Source organism: Diplotaxodon limnothrissa, linkage group LG23 (genome assembly GCF_057381915.1).
Source record: "Diplotaxodon limnothrissa isolate DT_005_m linkage group LG23, D_limnothrissa_male_GT1.1, whole genome shotgun sequence".
NCBI classification, from domain to species: Eukaryota; Metazoa; Chordata; class Actinopteri; order Cichliformes; family Cichlidae; genus Diplotaxodon; species Diplotaxodon limnothrissa.
Genome location: NC_140617.1, coordinates 7,159,150 through 7,175,166, shown reverse-complemented (window position 1 = coordinate 7,175,166; position 16,017 = coordinate 7,159,150). Strand labels below are relative to the sequence as shown.

Genomic DNA, 16,017 nt, shown 5'->3' with positions numbered 1-16,017 from the left:
ATGATGGAAACAGTTGACCTAATACATATTCCTGCTGGGACTGCTCCTCTCCATTTTCACTGTTTATGACAAAACCATGGAGCTCTCTGTGGAGGCACAGAGGGCTCCATGAATATTTTCCTGTTTTTAACTTCTCCAGAGAGATGTTGGGATCTAATTTTAGCCAAAACCTTCTGACTTGTACAATGACTTTTGGCACTACTTTTATCACCACTGTACTGTAAAAACAGCCAGTATAAAGAGCATATCAGAAGCTGAGTGTTACAAACTTAAAATCAAGTAGTCCTAAGGGGAAGACTGCGATTTATACATAAGAATAAGGTATTTCTCTTCGTTAGTCATTTCTAATTTACTTGTGTCTTGTCTGAAACAGGTCTCTCTTGTAAATGAGACACTGAGTCTCAATAGGACTACCTGTATAAATAAAGTTTAAATAAAATAAGTAAGTCTGCATAAAACATGCTTGAGTACAACAGCAGTGTTTTAGAGTAAAATACAGAGAGAATGAGACAAATAATTCCAGACATGTATAATAAAGTCATTAATTTTTTCAACATTTAATTGTTTTTGTTTCAGCCCTTAAATTAAAGTTGATTTTGAAATTTTATCACCTTGTAAACATTTCAAGACCCAACTGTACCTTTACATGGAAAGGAAATGTCTTCAAATGAACGATAACTTGCTCATATTAATCCAATATGTGAGATTTACTACAGAATATAGTGGCATGGTACATACCAATCATTTGAACTTTAAATAAAACTAAACAATAGTTCAGTTTTTAAATAGAACAAAGCATAACAGGGACTCCTGTGTTTCAGGGAAGAAGCATGACTGCTGCTCTCTGAAAACTTTATTTGCATCAAAACATACATCTGACTATATCTCAGCCCTAAAACAGACCATAGCATTGACGCCATGCATAAAATATTCTTAAAATATGTAATTAACTACTGAACTGATTGAGAGATTTAAAAAAGTTTAACTATGAGGTTATTCAACAAAGCATTTCCCCCCATAATAGCACTTTTTAAAAAGATAGCAACTGCATTATGGTATAGGGGGAAGGTGGCTTTAAATAAAGGGTCTATTCCACCGGGGGAGATGTGTTGTGTGACATTTGATGCAAACAGAATAAGCTCAGAATTTCAAAAATATAGTCTATAACCAGCCTGCCTTTTAAAAATGTTGTTAATGTCCCCCAGGGAGAGAGACCGAGAGACACCACATCATAAAAGTGGACTTGCTCTACCCGAAGACCCCAGGGTTATGCAGAGTCAGAGTCTGTACGAGGTGCTGGAAGTCCTTCACCATCCAGGGCTGTTGGTGTGTCCCCACTGCACAGGCACTGCTGCTCTCAGGGCTGATACTCTGCGGGTCATTAAATGTTATGAGGACATCTGTGGAGAACTGCGGCAGACGGAACAGGCCCAAGTGGATGGTCACTGAATTCCTTGCTTCTTCATTGAACTTAGAGACGCACTGAGTCCCAGACAGCATCCACGCAGTGCTGCACTCTGACAGGGACAGCTCAGATTTGGGCAGAGCCACAACACTGGTCACTTCAAAAGCCCCCGGCTCCAGAGCTTTGTTGCTACCCGCGATGTCCTCAAAGTGGTACCTGGCTGCATCCTGGTCAGCCACCTGACCCTGGTACTCCACCAACTCGACGATCAGGCTCTGGTCTGTGTGGGCGTGGGCAAACACCTCCTGGTTGTCCGGGATTTCCCTCAGCTCGCTGATGTCTGTGGCGCTGTGAGGGATCACAGCTGACAGGGCTCCTCCAAACAGAGGATGAGCCTCGTTAGCGCTGCCTGCTGCACTCTGCATTTCTCTGTGAAGCCTGTAAACAGAAAGAAACACCACAGGTGAGACCGTCTCCACCCATATAAACACCACCTACTTAACAAAAATTGTAAAGGAAAAAAAAGAAGCTTATAAACACACATCTGCAGCTCACCAACTCACCTCCCACTGCACGCTCAATGTGGTTCCGGTGAAAACTTAATCTTCTTCTTGCGCGTGTGGCTTTTTTTTTTTTGCCATTATAACAAACACGCTGCTGCCACCTACAGGTGTGGCAGACCTCGACAGAGACGATTTCGCAGAATAAACTTAAAAAATAAAAATCTAAAATTTCTGATTTTGTTTTAAAGCTCATAACATACATAGCAAAAAAAGAAAGAAAGATATAAGTAGGTTTAATTCGAACATTTAAATGCTGAATGTCCAAATGACGTGGACGTTCAACAAAACAAAGTTCCCAATATATTATTCATCTGCATAAAAGTAACACAAATTTTGTGCTAAAAGGATAAGTATAAACTTATATGATCCCACTCCTGCTTTCTGTTTCATAGCCAGATTCAACTTTCTTTCAAATTACCTGGAAATGACACAAATGACAAATGACACAAATAAACAAAAGACTCCCTTAACGAGGTAAAAAGATGGATAAATTGATTTACATTAATTTTTTTGTTGCATGAATTGATTAGGTTCATTAATAATCAGCAGCCATAACTATGCAGTTTCCACAGGTCTTTTGTTCCAATTTGAAATCAGACTTTGCCTTTATGTGATAAATTACACCTTGGATACGGATTCAACTTTTTTTTCAACTTTTTTTGGGAGGGTGGATTGTACCTTTAAAAGATGTTGGGTATATTAATTATGTTTGGTCTCAATTGGATTTGTGGGAAAGAAACGACTCAGTCTTTTCCTTTGTGAGTAAAAAATAACGTATTTTTTGTTTGAAAATGTGAAGTTGTCAGTGTTATCAGCTCAACATTTTTAAGCAACCCAAATGTAACAAGGAAGAAAGCATGTACAGAAAGAGCGGAAGAACCTGTCTATTTATAGATCAGCTAAAACTTATTTTATCGTATTTATTTGAAGAAACAAGTGGCAATACCCTTGGCACAATTCTCTGTCTCAGCACTGGTGATTGTTTGCAATAAATAAGGTAAAGGCACCATAAATACATTGGTAAAATTATTTGTTTCTTTGAAGAGACCAGATTTTTCTTCTTTCCAAAAATATATCACTTTGATCCCATTTGAACTTTCTGTGTAGAAGTGGAATATTTACTGCATAAAATAATAATGGATTGCATTTATATAGCGCTTTTCGGGGCTCTCAAAGCGCTGTACAATTCCACTATTCACTCACTCTCAAAAGAACGTAAGGTAAAACATTTTCCGCAGGCCGTCAAACATCTGCGGCATTCTCTCCTCCTCCTCCACCAGCTGTTTGTGTTGATTTCCTGGTCAGCTGATTCAGACCGAGCAAAGATAGGACGAGGAGAGCTGACATCCACAATGATCATCGTGTTTCATGGTCATTGATAGCATTTGCGATGAATCAAACAGATCCGTAAAGTCGCATTAAGCCTTCGTGTTAATTTCTGAGTTTCTGTGTGGAGGAGTTTACCTGCTTCGAGCGAGCGGCGGATCCTGTGGAAAACAGCAGGTAGCCGCGTTAGCATCCTTAGCTTAGCTTGGTAGCTAAGCGGCCTGTTTCATACAGGTAAAATAATAAAGAAGAGTGTAACTAAGCTATAGTAGCTTTTAAATTGTTTTTCGTATTGTGGAGTTGAAGCTTCATTGTTAATTAGGTTGACAGGAATATTATTTGCTAAGATTTAGGTTGTCAAATAGCTCGACCTGCTAAAGTTGTTGACGGCTGTGATATAATGTTAATTAGCTTATGAGATTGTGAGCTTGAGTGTTCAGTTTTACTCCTTTGCTAAACTGAGGGACCCTTAAAGCTATTACTTTACATGTAATAGAAAAAAGGGGGGGAAATCGGCCAAGCTAAGGGTTAACCCCTAACCCCAAGCCAAGCTTTACTCATCTGGTATTCCTCCCTTGATAGAAATTGATTGTGGGGTTGATTTTTCATTCTTCTTCTGTTTGCGTAAAGTTGCAATCAATTAATTGATTAGGGTCATTAATAATCAACAGCCAACATTAAGCAATTTCCACAGGTCTTTTGTTCCAATTTGAAACCAAGCCTTTCCTTTATGTAATAAATTACTGCTTTTCTTTCTGTTTTTTAAAATTGACTCATCCTGCTTTCCTGCCTGAGCCTTAACATGTTACATAGATGTAACTCTGGCTTCTTTCTCTTCACACTATTCCTGCTTCAGATCTGTCCCCTGCCTCTCTTCTCTGTTTACTGGAAAGCTCTTCTCCTCTCCTGACCGCTGAAAGGCCCAGTTTTCCAGCTGCAGTGCCAGAAAAAGAATCTGAGAAAGCCACTGTGTCAGAACTAGCTGGATTCAATGGTATAAGTTGTATTGTTGGGTTAGCAGAGGTTGTGTGTGTGTTTGTGATTATATTACCACTGAGGGTCACATGTTGTTTAGTTCAGTGTCACAGAGGCCCTTTAATGAGGCATCTGTGTGTGTTTTGTCTCGCTCTTTGGAGCATGAAACACCCAAACACAGACTCCAGGGTGCATAATTGGAAGAACAGCATGTTTTCCATTTCCGTGTTACATGGAGAGCAATGATGACATTTCCTTTCATATCTAGTGAGACTCAACACCTGCTCCACCAGAAGGATTTGGATTTAAAACAGAAAATAAGATATCTGTTTTTGGACTGTTTTAAAAAAATATTATGTTTCTTGTATATGAGAAGCTGGAAACTCAATATCTGATCCAACATCACATCCAATTACTTTGGGGACTGCAATAATCAGTTATCTTGAGCTACACTCTTGAGAGTCCTAAACCTGATACAGTAAACAGGCTATGTAAAGTAAAATAGCTCAGGTGAATAAAATAGAATACAGATGTCTTGCATTAAAGTGGCTCAATATATCCAGAACAATAAGAGTGAAATAAAGTAGCTAAACAAACAAATAGTTGTATTGCTGAACCGTGAATTCACATTTAGTCATTTATAATGTTTAGATTCTCAGTATGTTTGTAAACTCTGCATGTGGTTATGTCTGTAACTCCTTTCCTCTTACCAATACTGAAATCTTCTCAATTCAGGTATCTAACTCTGTTTTAAGTTCTCCCACAGTGTGGTAAAGCTTCATTGATGATTTTTCTTCTCCTGCCCTACAGAGGGAGCCAGACCGGGAGGAGCAGCCTGAAGACAACATGCCACCGAAGTTTAAACGACACCTCAATGACGATGAGGTCACGGGATCCATTCGCAGCGAGAGGGTGAGACACAAATAGACATGAAGGAGCTGGTGCTTGGCATTTGGGTTTGCAACAAATTGCATCTGCAGTTAGAGAAGTAAAGTAGGACATGTAGTATATTTTCTTAACCACTTATACCATTCATGGTTGGAGAGAGATGGAGCCTGTTCCTTCAGATGTTAGGCAAGAGGGTATTGGACATGCTGGACTTCTATCTCATAGGGTAACACATTACTTTTACTGTGGATTGACTGATTGAGCCCATCCTGAGCAAGAAAAAGCCCCGTATCAGATGTAGATTTTTCCAAGTTTATTTGTCAGATTAGTCATAATGGAAAAACAACAAAAATAAGGGGAGAGAACCAAAGCGACTTTTTTTAAGGGGTGAAGCTTTAGAAACTGCTACGGCCAAATGTCTGGTTCTCATCAGGTTGATCACCCCGTCCCACGCACCTGCACCTCCCCTGTCCTCCCTCCTATTCTTTATTGTGTTCATTCCTCTGTGTCATCCTGTTTGCTGTTGTGCTGAGCTGAGATCAAAGCAAAGCTTACCGGGAGGCTTGCATAACAAAATAACCTCCCATGCTTTTCCTTCAGTGCCCGGCCTCCTGTCTTACAATAATTGCTAACAGTTTCCTTCACGTCTGCTGTCTCAAATGGAAAGAAAGAAAGACGTTTGTACAGAAGGAGATTGTTAGTGCCTTAACTTATAAAGCATTTTATGATCATATGGCCACCATTCCCACAGATTTTTTGCAGATGCCGTGTTATTTACAGGAGAATAAATTGTATTGGCTCGACATTGACTGGCAGAATTGACACTACAGTGCATCCATAGGCGCCGCAGTTATTAGAAGGTGAATGCCATGGCTGAAAGAATTGAGATTTTAACCTTGGTTACTGCTAAGGTAATGAAATTCAAATGTAATTGATCTTTCTCATAAAAATTTCACACTGTTGGGTTTTAATATCGATTACCTTTCTTGTGTAGTATCTAGTAGCAGTGGATAAAGTCCACCTGCCTTCAGTCCAATAAGAAACAGACTCGTTCTCTTCTCCTGTGAGAATTCAATGCAGCTGTCCTCACTTATTCTTTATAATTAACAATTTACACCAGAGTGCTTTTTGACCTGATTACAGCCAGCAGTGGCTCAGACTTGTCGTCACTGCAGGGATATTGTGGCGTAATTCACCGTAAGATGCCAGACAGTTTGTCCCATCCTTTTCTTTTTACTTTTTTATCTGATCTGTAAATTTTTATGTTGGATTCTCAGCATACTGATTGTCCATCCATTCATCCATTTTCCTCCACTTATCCGGTTCGCTGGGGTAGCAGCCTAAGCAGAGCCACCCAAACCTCCCTCTCCCTATCCTAGTCCTCCATCTTATCCAGGGGAACACTAAGGTATTCCCTGGCTATCTGAGAGATATAATCTCTTCAGTGTGTCCCTGGTCTACCCTGTGGCCTCCTTCGGGCAGGACATGCCTGGAAAATCTCACACAGGAGGCATCCCAACCACTTCAACTGGCTCCTTTTGATGTGGAGGAGCAGCGTCTGTACTCCGAGCCCTTCTTGAATATAAAGAAGAGGCCAGCCACCCTTGAGAGAAAGCTTACTTCTGCCACTTGAATTCACACTCTCATTCTTTTAGTCACTATCTAAAGAGCATGACCATAGGTGAGGGTAGTGATATAGCATAATGATCGTCCTGCTCTGAAACCATTTCACTCCAGTGCTTGTGTAATGTAGTGGCTGCTCTCACACATCACATTCTTAGATCAACAGACTTGAACTTTTATTGCTGCACACTGTGACGACTGCCCACCTGGCCAGTAATAACAAGGCACCAGGCTGGAAAACAAAATCTGGGGAAAAGTTAATGGTGTGCCTGAATTCAGCCAGTCATGCAACAGAAGCTTGGGTTTGTATTGAGCCTGTCTTAGAAATAAGACAAGAAAACACATCGGGTGTCTGTTTTAGTAGTCACATAGCTCTTTGTAAGTAGGCAGTGTGTTTACACACACATATTGGTTATGTGTTCCTCCAATTATTATGCATTATTTTAGTGATGCCCTTATTTTGGGTCATCACTAACAACCTCTACTTAGAACAGATGAAGGAGTTTTTATTGGGCTTTGGCCAGCAGAAATTCAGCTTTTTTTTTTTTTTTTGCTTTTCAGTAGAGATGGCACGATACCACTTTTTTATGTCCGATACCGATACCGATATCATAAATTTGGATATCTGCCGATACCGATATGAATCCGATATAGTGTTTTTTAATCAACAAAACTGTTTTTTAAATATCTTGCTGCATTTTGTATAAGTTCATACTCAAGTTTAAAACAACAACTACACTAAAGCTATTCTGTTATACCTGTATGCAAAAAAAAATATTTCATAGTTCAGCAATACTGATCAATCTAATAAACTTAAACCTGCACCATCCTCCCTATTCTGGTATTTTAAAGAGTACTTAGCATAAATATTAAGCAACCTAACTAATAGGGTTCCAACTCCCAACAACAACAAAAATAAATAAATAAAAAATAGGGAACCACCCCTCACGCTCCACCTCATGATGCTTAATCGACGTAATCAACCTTAATTTGATGCAGTGTGAAAAAAATGCACAGAAATCAATTATTTTTCAAGAAATATTAAATAGATTCAACATCTTTCTTCAACAAAATTGCAGACTGCACAGATGGTACCTTCCCAAAGGAAAAAGTACTATAGCTTACTAGGGTATATATATTAGACTTAATAGTTACTATATACAGTAATTGACTTCTATTCATTTTACATCAAATTAAAACTTTGGGTGTCAGATAATTATTTATTAAAAGGTAGACATTTTAAATGAGAATAAGAAAGAAAAGTATGTCTTTGTGCCCCCTTTTCCCTGTTAATGCCCTATCGGCCCCCCTGGCTAAACTTTGCTAGATCCGCCCCTGCACAGTTACCAGCGTCAGCTACGTAGAAAAAGATCCTGGAGTAGAAAGTAATATTAAATACATTCTAACAACAGCTGATCAAGCTTAAACGTGCTGCTGTTGTTCAGCCGCTGGTTTCCTCTTTCTGGTGCAAAGTGGGCCAAAAGCAAACTAGAGACACGGACTCGCGACAGAAAAGCCGATCAGCTGATCGTTAACCAGTTTCATGATTGAAGTAGCAGCCGGAGAGGCAGTCGCTTGTTAAGCTTAACGCAGGAATGCTTTACAAACATTCAGAGATGGACTTACACACTTGCTTTACTTCTCTCGGGATAACTTTGTCGGAGATGAAATGCCGGGTTGCTAGCGAAGCTCCACATGCTATCCAGACCACCGACAGGTCCCGCATGCCACAGCCGCTCTATCACGTGATGCATACTGCTCCAACGTGCTAACGTTCTGAGGTGAGTTACGGCGTGTTGCAAGTTTTGTGAGGTGCTTTCGTGATATTTAATGGATCGAATTACATTTTTTTAATTTTTCTCCGATATCCGATCCAGTAATTTAGGTCAGTATCGGACCGATACGTAATATCGGATCGGTCCATCTCTACTTTTCAGCCACCATACAACAGCCTGATATTGGAGCCCTTTGTAACTTTGGCCCGTTGTAGCATGGATCTTGTGGAACTTGAATTTTGTAGGATGGGGCCTGCATTAGTCAGACTTGTTGTATTCCTGGGTGATTTTCTTGCAGTGTGCTGGGGATTATTATCCTGCAGTGGGCTGCTATGGGGTTGCGCTGTTTTGGCATCAGTGTTTAGGCAGGGTGTTCAGGTGTGAAAGTAACATGTTGATTAATTGCCAGGACCCAAGGTTTCCTAGCAAACAACTGCTTTTTAACAAGCTGATCAGTTTGACTGTATTTAGACAATCTGTTAGTGGTTTTAATGTTTTGGCTGATCGATGCACTGGGCTAATGTTGTATTCACTGTATTGACCTTCGAAGGATAGTAAGTCAAAGACTGTCATTGATCCCTAAAGCAGCATTGTGGCCTTTTGGTGAATAAAGTGCATCCAGTTTCTTGAGTTCTCGTCACCAGGACTACTCCTCAGCAATCTGCTCAGGCTTTAATATTGGTTATAGACTAGCGCTCTGACCAAGTCCCTCCTTATCCAAAGTAGATATCAGGCAGGCAATAGTCCCAACTTCTGTGACCTCTGACCTTTTTCTCTTTTACAGAGGAATTTGTTGGAGGAGGACTCTGATGAGGAGGAAGACTTCTTTCTGTGAGTGTTTGTTAATTAATTTATTAATAATACATTAGATATTTAAAATTAAGTTGCATTTCAAACAGTAGAGCATTAATTTGCTCAGATGAATCAGGTTGTGAAGATGTTATGTTTTTCTGACATATACTGACCAGGTTTTAGAGCATGGAGAAAACAACCAACCACCAAACTGAGAAAGTTTAATAGCCAGTCTAAAGTTGCAGCCAGTCTATGGGAGTAATATTGATTGTTAGAGCATAGTACACTAACTAATCAGCACAATTCATGCTTGTAGTCTGTACATTTGACTTCATCCATGCTTGTTTTTCAGGAGAGGGCCAACAGGACCCAGGTTTGGACCTCAGAATGACAAAATCAAGCAGTAAGTACAAACGCATACCTCATTACAACAAAGAATCAGAGGTCAGAGTAGTATTTCCATTACTGGTTTTGATATTGGTGTTATGTAACTATGGTTCGTAATGTTTACCAAAAGCTGCTGGTTATTACCAGATTGTGTAAGAGAACCCATCATGTGCAGGTTATTGTGTAACCTTCTCAGGATGTCTCAGTCCCTCTGCAGACTAACAGAGAACAGAGGAGGTCATTGTTTAGATCGTCTCGCACTCTGACTCGTTTCTCCACACTCCATTCATACTTTATAGTTTGTTATTGTTGTGAGCATATGAAACTAGATGCCATAGCTGCACATTTGACGAATGTTAAATTCACGGGGCTCTTGAACCTTAACCGCTGTGGTCACTGTAGTTGTTTATGTGTCATGATGGCAGCTCATACTTCTTTTATGTCTTTCTTTCTTGTTTGTTTTGCTCTGGCTTATGACTGTATACTACCTTCAGCATGCAATCAAGCTGAAAGCCAAGTCTGATAATTTACTGCAGAGCTTTTGTTTGAAACAGTCAGTTTGATTGTGAGTGAGAGCAGACAGTTGTTATAGAGAGAAATTCCACAGTTTTATATCATTACTTTTCCTCCCTCGTGAGTTTCCTTGCCAACTTCTTTCCGCTTGTTAACCATGCAGGCCTCCAAGTGGTATTACTCTAAAATAAGGGTGACCTAAGGGTAATGTGAACTACTCATGCCATACTCAGTTATGAGTAGTATAAATAAAGGATTTGAACTTAATGCTGCAGATACCTAACAGGTGCAGACAGGTCACGCTGAGGCTGTCAGGCTTTTCATTGTCTGCCAGCTGGACAAGGCCAGACATAGAGAATCTTTCTACTGTACCAAAATAAGACCGGTCCTACCGTTGTGATTCTGTGTCCTCAGGGTGCAGTCGCAGGTCGACGAGGTGATTGATGTGATGCAGGAGAACATCTCCAAGGTGATAGAGAGGGGCGAGCGACTCGATGACCTGCAGGACAAGTCAGGTGAGACACACCAGCCACCGCGTGTGCATATTTACCAGACATGTGTGCACTACTCAAGCATGAAAGGCAGGAAATACCATTACTATTATTGTTTGTTTTAAGGTTTAGTTTCCAGAAAGACCCTACAGACTTATTTTATTTTGGGTTACCTAGGTATTTAATAAATTTGATGCTATGTGCATCAAATTCAGAAGAAAGTCATTTACTAATGAGGCTTGGACATTCGTAGCATGCAAACAACCTTAAAGTTGAATGCCCTCAACTTTAATGGTAATGCAAGCATGTGGTTAGCTCTCATTACAGTGTGAGACTAATTTAGAATAGTTTTTAACAGATGTATTCAACTGGTAAGAAGGTCCAAAGTCAAACAAACAGCCAAGTGTTACTGTGCACTGAAGATATCCTACCTTTACATTGTGTCGGTGTGTTAAGTAAATTAAATGGAACAATTTCTGTAAACCTTAAAATATTAAATATGTTTTGGCTCTTAACAAGGATAAAAGCATTAACATTATGCAAAGTTGCTACTGCACACACTCGGGTGTGCAGTAGCAACGATGGCATGTGAATAGGCTCCATACATGCAATGTTAAAAATACCTTGCATGCATCCTTGTGTAACTGTTTCCAGGTATGCAACTTAAAGCGTTCGACAGGTTCTGTGCTCTTACTGCTCTTTGTTGGACACGCACAGCTCATCTTTTTCGCCGCTAATGAAAACACATTGCTGCATTGCACTTGTTGTTTTTTTTTTTGTTGTTTTTTTTTTTTTTTTTTCCTTTTTGGTGACACACACACACACACACACAGATGTTGTACATTGTACTCCAGCTTAGGTCTATTGTGTTGACCAGACAAGCAAGACAATGACGCACATCTGGAACACATCTTTGTGTGTCTTTGATGTGAGTCTTTGTGCATGTGGACATGTCTGTGTCTAATTGTGGCTTCGCTGTGCCTGTCGCCCTTCAGCCTTCCTTCTGCGTTTACGTGAGAAATTTACAATCATGTAATCGACACTAGCAGTTTGCCCTCTGACCCATGTGCAGGTAGTCTGTGGTTAAATTCCACAAGAGTCTTTTTAGAAGCCTGAGCACTGCTCTGTAGTGGTGACAGGTTGTAAACATGGAGATGGAAACAGCAGAGACAAAGACTTTAAATAGGGACGCAAGCTTAGATAAGTAATACAGTGCACACTAGGGAGCTCAACCCTACCTTCATGTTATCATGCATAAACATAAAGTTAACAACAGTATCCAAGAAACAGAAAATCGGCGGTGCGGGTGAGTCGTTTGGAGAAGGGCTGGAGGAAATGTGTTTTTGCTCCATTGTGTTTTAATGTGGAAACTTGTACAACAATTGATGTCAATAGAGTTGGTTTAAAAAAAAAAAAAAAAGCTGTTTAGAGGAGTGACTTCACCATCACAGTTAAGTCTTACATAACTCCTACACATGCACAACACCGAGCCAAAAAACTTGAGTGACCCTATCCAGTTTGAAAATGAAAACAATATTCAGCTTATTGTTTACTTTACTAATAAACAGATGTCCTTTTTTTTTTTTTTTTTTTTTTTTTTGTCCTCTTCGATTTACTTCCCTCCTCACGTGTCCTTCACTCATCTGTGCCGTAATCATGTGATGTTGCAGAGAGCCTATCGGACAACGCTTCTGCTTTCAGCAGCCGAGCCAAACAGCTGCACAGGAGGATGTGGTGGAGAGATATGAAGGTGGGGCATCCATTTCTTATTTAATATATATATTTAAATGCAACACAGATAACATTTAAATATCTGCTCATTATGGAAATGAGGAGGTAATCTAGCAAATCAGCTTGATTAGCAAAAGTTTTAAGTTCTGTAGTTATTTGTGGTCTGCAAGTAGCTATTTCCAAAGTTGATCTACAAATAGGCAAAGCATTGAACCCCATGATAGCGCCCTTCATTTGGATAATGAAGGAGAAATTATACAAATTATATGAACATTTTACATATTAATGAATGCCTACATTAACTTTTAGTGTTATTTTTAATGCATTTAATGAGTTATTTTTTGCATGTATTTACGATTATGACAGTTTTTGGTCCTCCACGGGAGATGTTAACCGTTGTGTGTTCTGTGTCTAATGTGTTGTTTCTCTCTCAGATGAAGATGATTATTGCACTGGTGGTGGTTGCTCTCCTGCTGATTATCATTAGTAAGTATTATACCAAATACATGAACAGAGTGTAAATTTACAAAGTGCGCGGGACTTCTCTCTTACTGTTACTTTTTCTTTTCTTCTCTTCATCAGTTCCAGTGATTCTTCGATATCGCTAGTGACTTCGGAGGAGGATGGGAACAACCTTCCTCTTCCTCTAGCTACCCCTGCACACAATCCTCCACTCCAGCTAGGGGGCGGCAGCCAGCTTCCCACACCCTCTTCAGTATCATCCTGTATACCCTCAAGGATCTGGTCTCTACTTTCCACTTAGTACAGATCTTATCACTGTATTCTCACATAAATCTACAGTGAGGTCGGTACTAAGGCTTGGTTTGATCCCCAACTTGAAACTAAGCTCCAGAAATGGGACACATGGGGAAAAAATGGGGAGATATTCCACCAGTGCTGTTTGGGAGAAACCTCTCAGCCCTCTAGTCAATGTGAAGGAGTGCTCCATTCCATGATACATATCGCATGCAGGACGTGACAACAAGTCCTGCATGTAGCATCATATACATCGATATTGTAAAGGCAGGGAATCGATGCCAACCATCTCTTAGTTTAGCCAGTCTGTTTCTGCTGCAGCAGTCTTATATAAAGAGGCTGTGAACTTCCAGCAGATAAACCTCTGATGTCTGCCCACGATTTCCTTGTGTGCTCACTTACTCTGAGGCTTGGACACTGAGAATGTTTTCTGCCCATCACAAGGTGGGAGAACATCTGAGGTTCATCTGTGGGGTCTAAAGTGGTGTTTCTTTCTTAATCATTTCAGTGGCTTTGACTGCTTTCACTTTTCAGGTATCTTTCCTCGTTCTCACAGAAACACGAGACTAGAAAGGAACTACATGTATTCATACAAGAACCTGCTCTGTAACAAATATCACCATAGATTGTTAGTGTACAGAAGAACCATGTCAAACCAAAACACCAAGGTTATGAATGTCTCCTAACCATTCTGTTCTCAGATGCTGAGCTTGGTCACAGCTGTCAAATTTGTTTTCCCGCTTGTGACATTACATCATCTCTCACGCTGCAGATGGTTCTGTTTGGTTTATAGGCTGCTTCTGTCTTTTTCTTTTTCTCCACTGTTTTCGATTTCTTATTCGCTCAAGTGTTTAGCTGCTGGTGTTCCCGTCGTCGTTGGAGGGATTGTATGGTTCACTGTATGGTTACGTTATAAGGAGGGGGGGTGATTTATGTGGTGAAAGCTGAGCTGTGAAACAAGAGTAGGTGTAACTGTCTGGAATTAACTCTACATGGTCTTTTTTTTTTATTTATTTTGGCTGTAAATATTGATTCTGTAATGATGTATAATACTCTGGCATTGCATTGGAAGACTGTGATCCTTTTTTTTGCTCTGAAATAAAATGATTTTAAAGGGCACTTGTCTGCTTTGCTGTGGTCTGAACTAGTACACTGTCTTATAGGAAGTCAGAATAGATGAGTATGGATGGAAATGGGGAAATATGTATAGAGGGGGAAAAAGTAATTCTCATGCTGTACCTCCACTTTGAAACACCCTTAACTATCCTCATGCTCACAGAGCCTGCAAAGTCCTTTTATCTCTTCTCATTACCCGACAGTTTTATTGGCTTGTGGCTTTACTGGCAGTTTGGCGTCCCATGATGGCACTAAAGTTGGAGGGACTGGAGCTCGTGAGGTGTTATTGTTCTGACAGACGCGCTGCCTCTCGTTCCCTGGACAGTAGACGCAAACGCACACTGACAGCTCTGCCCTTTACTTAGCCAGCACTACCCAAGTCTTCTAAAGGAGGAGGAATTAAATTGGCCCATAGGGACCTTGCCTTTTATTGATCATACGCAAATGGCATTCCAGTTCGTGCTCATTAGTGATGCACACAGTAGGGGGGATGACTTAATTTCAGCTATGAAGAGGAGAGAGGTCATTTCATGTCATGCACTTGCCTGAATGTCGTTAAAGCTGTGGTGATAAAGGTGCATGTTGCTCGATGGTAATCACAGAGGCTGTAAAGTCCTGGCTGTAAAAGCTGCTGCCCTGTCAAGAGTTAGAGCTTAGAGTTTTGAATTTTGCTACTGGTCAGGAAAAAAGATTTGGGCCACACTACTACTTAAATCTATGAGACACTTTTATCCGTTGCCCCTGCTGAGACACTCTCACATTGGCAGCCGAGGATGTTTTGGTCCTCTGCAAGGTGCTGATATCTGATGACTTCAGATTCCGGGCATGGCGACGAATTTATGAGTCGTATAAAAGTGAATTAAACCCACAAGAAAGCAGAATGGATAATATGGCAGCCAGTTAACGAGCACACACCCTCTTCATCTGAGAATGATCAAACAGAAGATCATAGTGTCAGTGGTTTTAGGAGACTCTTTGCTCTTTATTTTAATTCTCCTCGTGAGTGTTTACCTGTGGTTCTTTTGGTTTCGCCTTTAAACTTCTCTTTAATTTAAATTATTGGAAAATATTAATGAAATTAATATCTAACAATACCACATAAAAGAAAAGTTGATTTTAAGCATAGTGTACCCTATTCATCTGTTCATCCATCTTTCCAGCCAGTCATTGCTTCGATAAAGGTAAATGTGTCAAGTAAGTATTACCAGAAGCAGTATTACGTCTGCATGTCTTATCTTGTTTACTTTCTAGCTGACTGGCTCTCCTTTTCCCTCTTTTCCCTTTGGCATCCCTAAAGTAGACGATTTAGGCATCAGAGTGATCTGCCAGGTCAAGAATTGAGAACATAGAAAAGTAAGGAGGCATGAGAATAAGAGTAGGAAAGGAGCCAGGAGAGATTCAAGAAATGCAAACAAAGGCAGGATATGAAGGTAAGCTGAGAGCTGTAAAGATTAGTTTCGACTGGAAAGTATGTTTATCTGCACCTGGAGTGTTTCTCTTTCAGATCTTTTATTCTGGCTCTCTAAAGCTATCCTCGTATCTGATAACTGTAGGAATGAGTCACTACAGACAGTGTGTCAGAAAAGACAGAAACAAATCCACTCAGGCAACAAGTGCTGGGAATTTTCACTCATGGGGATCAACGTCAGGTATCCAGTTGTCAAAGGACTTATAAC

The 16,017-nt window shown here is 40.2% G+C and overlaps 2 protein-coding genes across 5 annotated transcripts; one reads left to right on the top strand and one right to left on the bottom strand.

Moving 5' to 3' along the window:
- Window positions 1–964: 964 nt before the first annotated feature.
- Window positions 965–8,579, bottom strand: rangrf (RAN guanine nucleotide release factor). Of its 2 annotated transcripts, none has more exons than XM_085347606.1 (2): window positions 8,407–8,579; window positions 965–1,843 (listed from the first exon to the last, which is right to left on the bottom strand). In XM_085347606.1, exons 1-2 carry the CDS (start codon window positions 8,532–8,534, stop codon window positions 1,249–1,251), a joined length of 723 nt encoding a protein of 240 aa, XP_085203732.1. In that variant the 5' UTR covers window positions 8,535–8,579; the 3' UTR covers window positions 965–1,248. The 2 variants fall into 2 exon arrangements, with proteins under 2 accessions (XP_085203732.1, XP_085203731.1); XM_085347605.1 differs by lacking the exon at window positions 8,407–8,579 and adding an exon at window positions 1,969–2,007.
- On the top strand, window positions 3,283–14,278 carry vamp4 (vesicle-associated membrane protein 4). 3 transcript variants are annotated; one of them, XM_085347610.1, is made up of 8 exons: window positions 3,283–3,471; window positions 5,080–5,181; window positions 9,340–9,386; window positions 9,700–9,750; window positions 10,662–10,762; window positions 12,409–12,488; window positions 12,904–12,955; window positions 13,052–14,278. In XM_085347610.1, exons 2-8 carry the CDS (start codon window positions 5,116–5,118, stop codon window positions 13,075–13,077), a joined length of 423 nt encoding a protein of 140 aa, XP_085203736.1. In that variant the 5' UTR covers window positions 3,283–3,471; window positions 5,080–5,115; the 3' UTR covers window positions 13,078–14,278. The 3 variants fall into 3 exon arrangements, with proteins under 3 accessions (XP_085203736.1, XP_085203735.1, XP_085203733.1); XM_085347609.1 differs by having other exon boundaries at window positions 3,283–3,528; XM_085347607.1 differs by lacking the exon at window positions 3,283–3,471 and adding an exon at window positions 4,240–4,288.
- The last annotated feature ends 1,739 nt before the right edge of the window (window positions 14,279–16,017 follow it).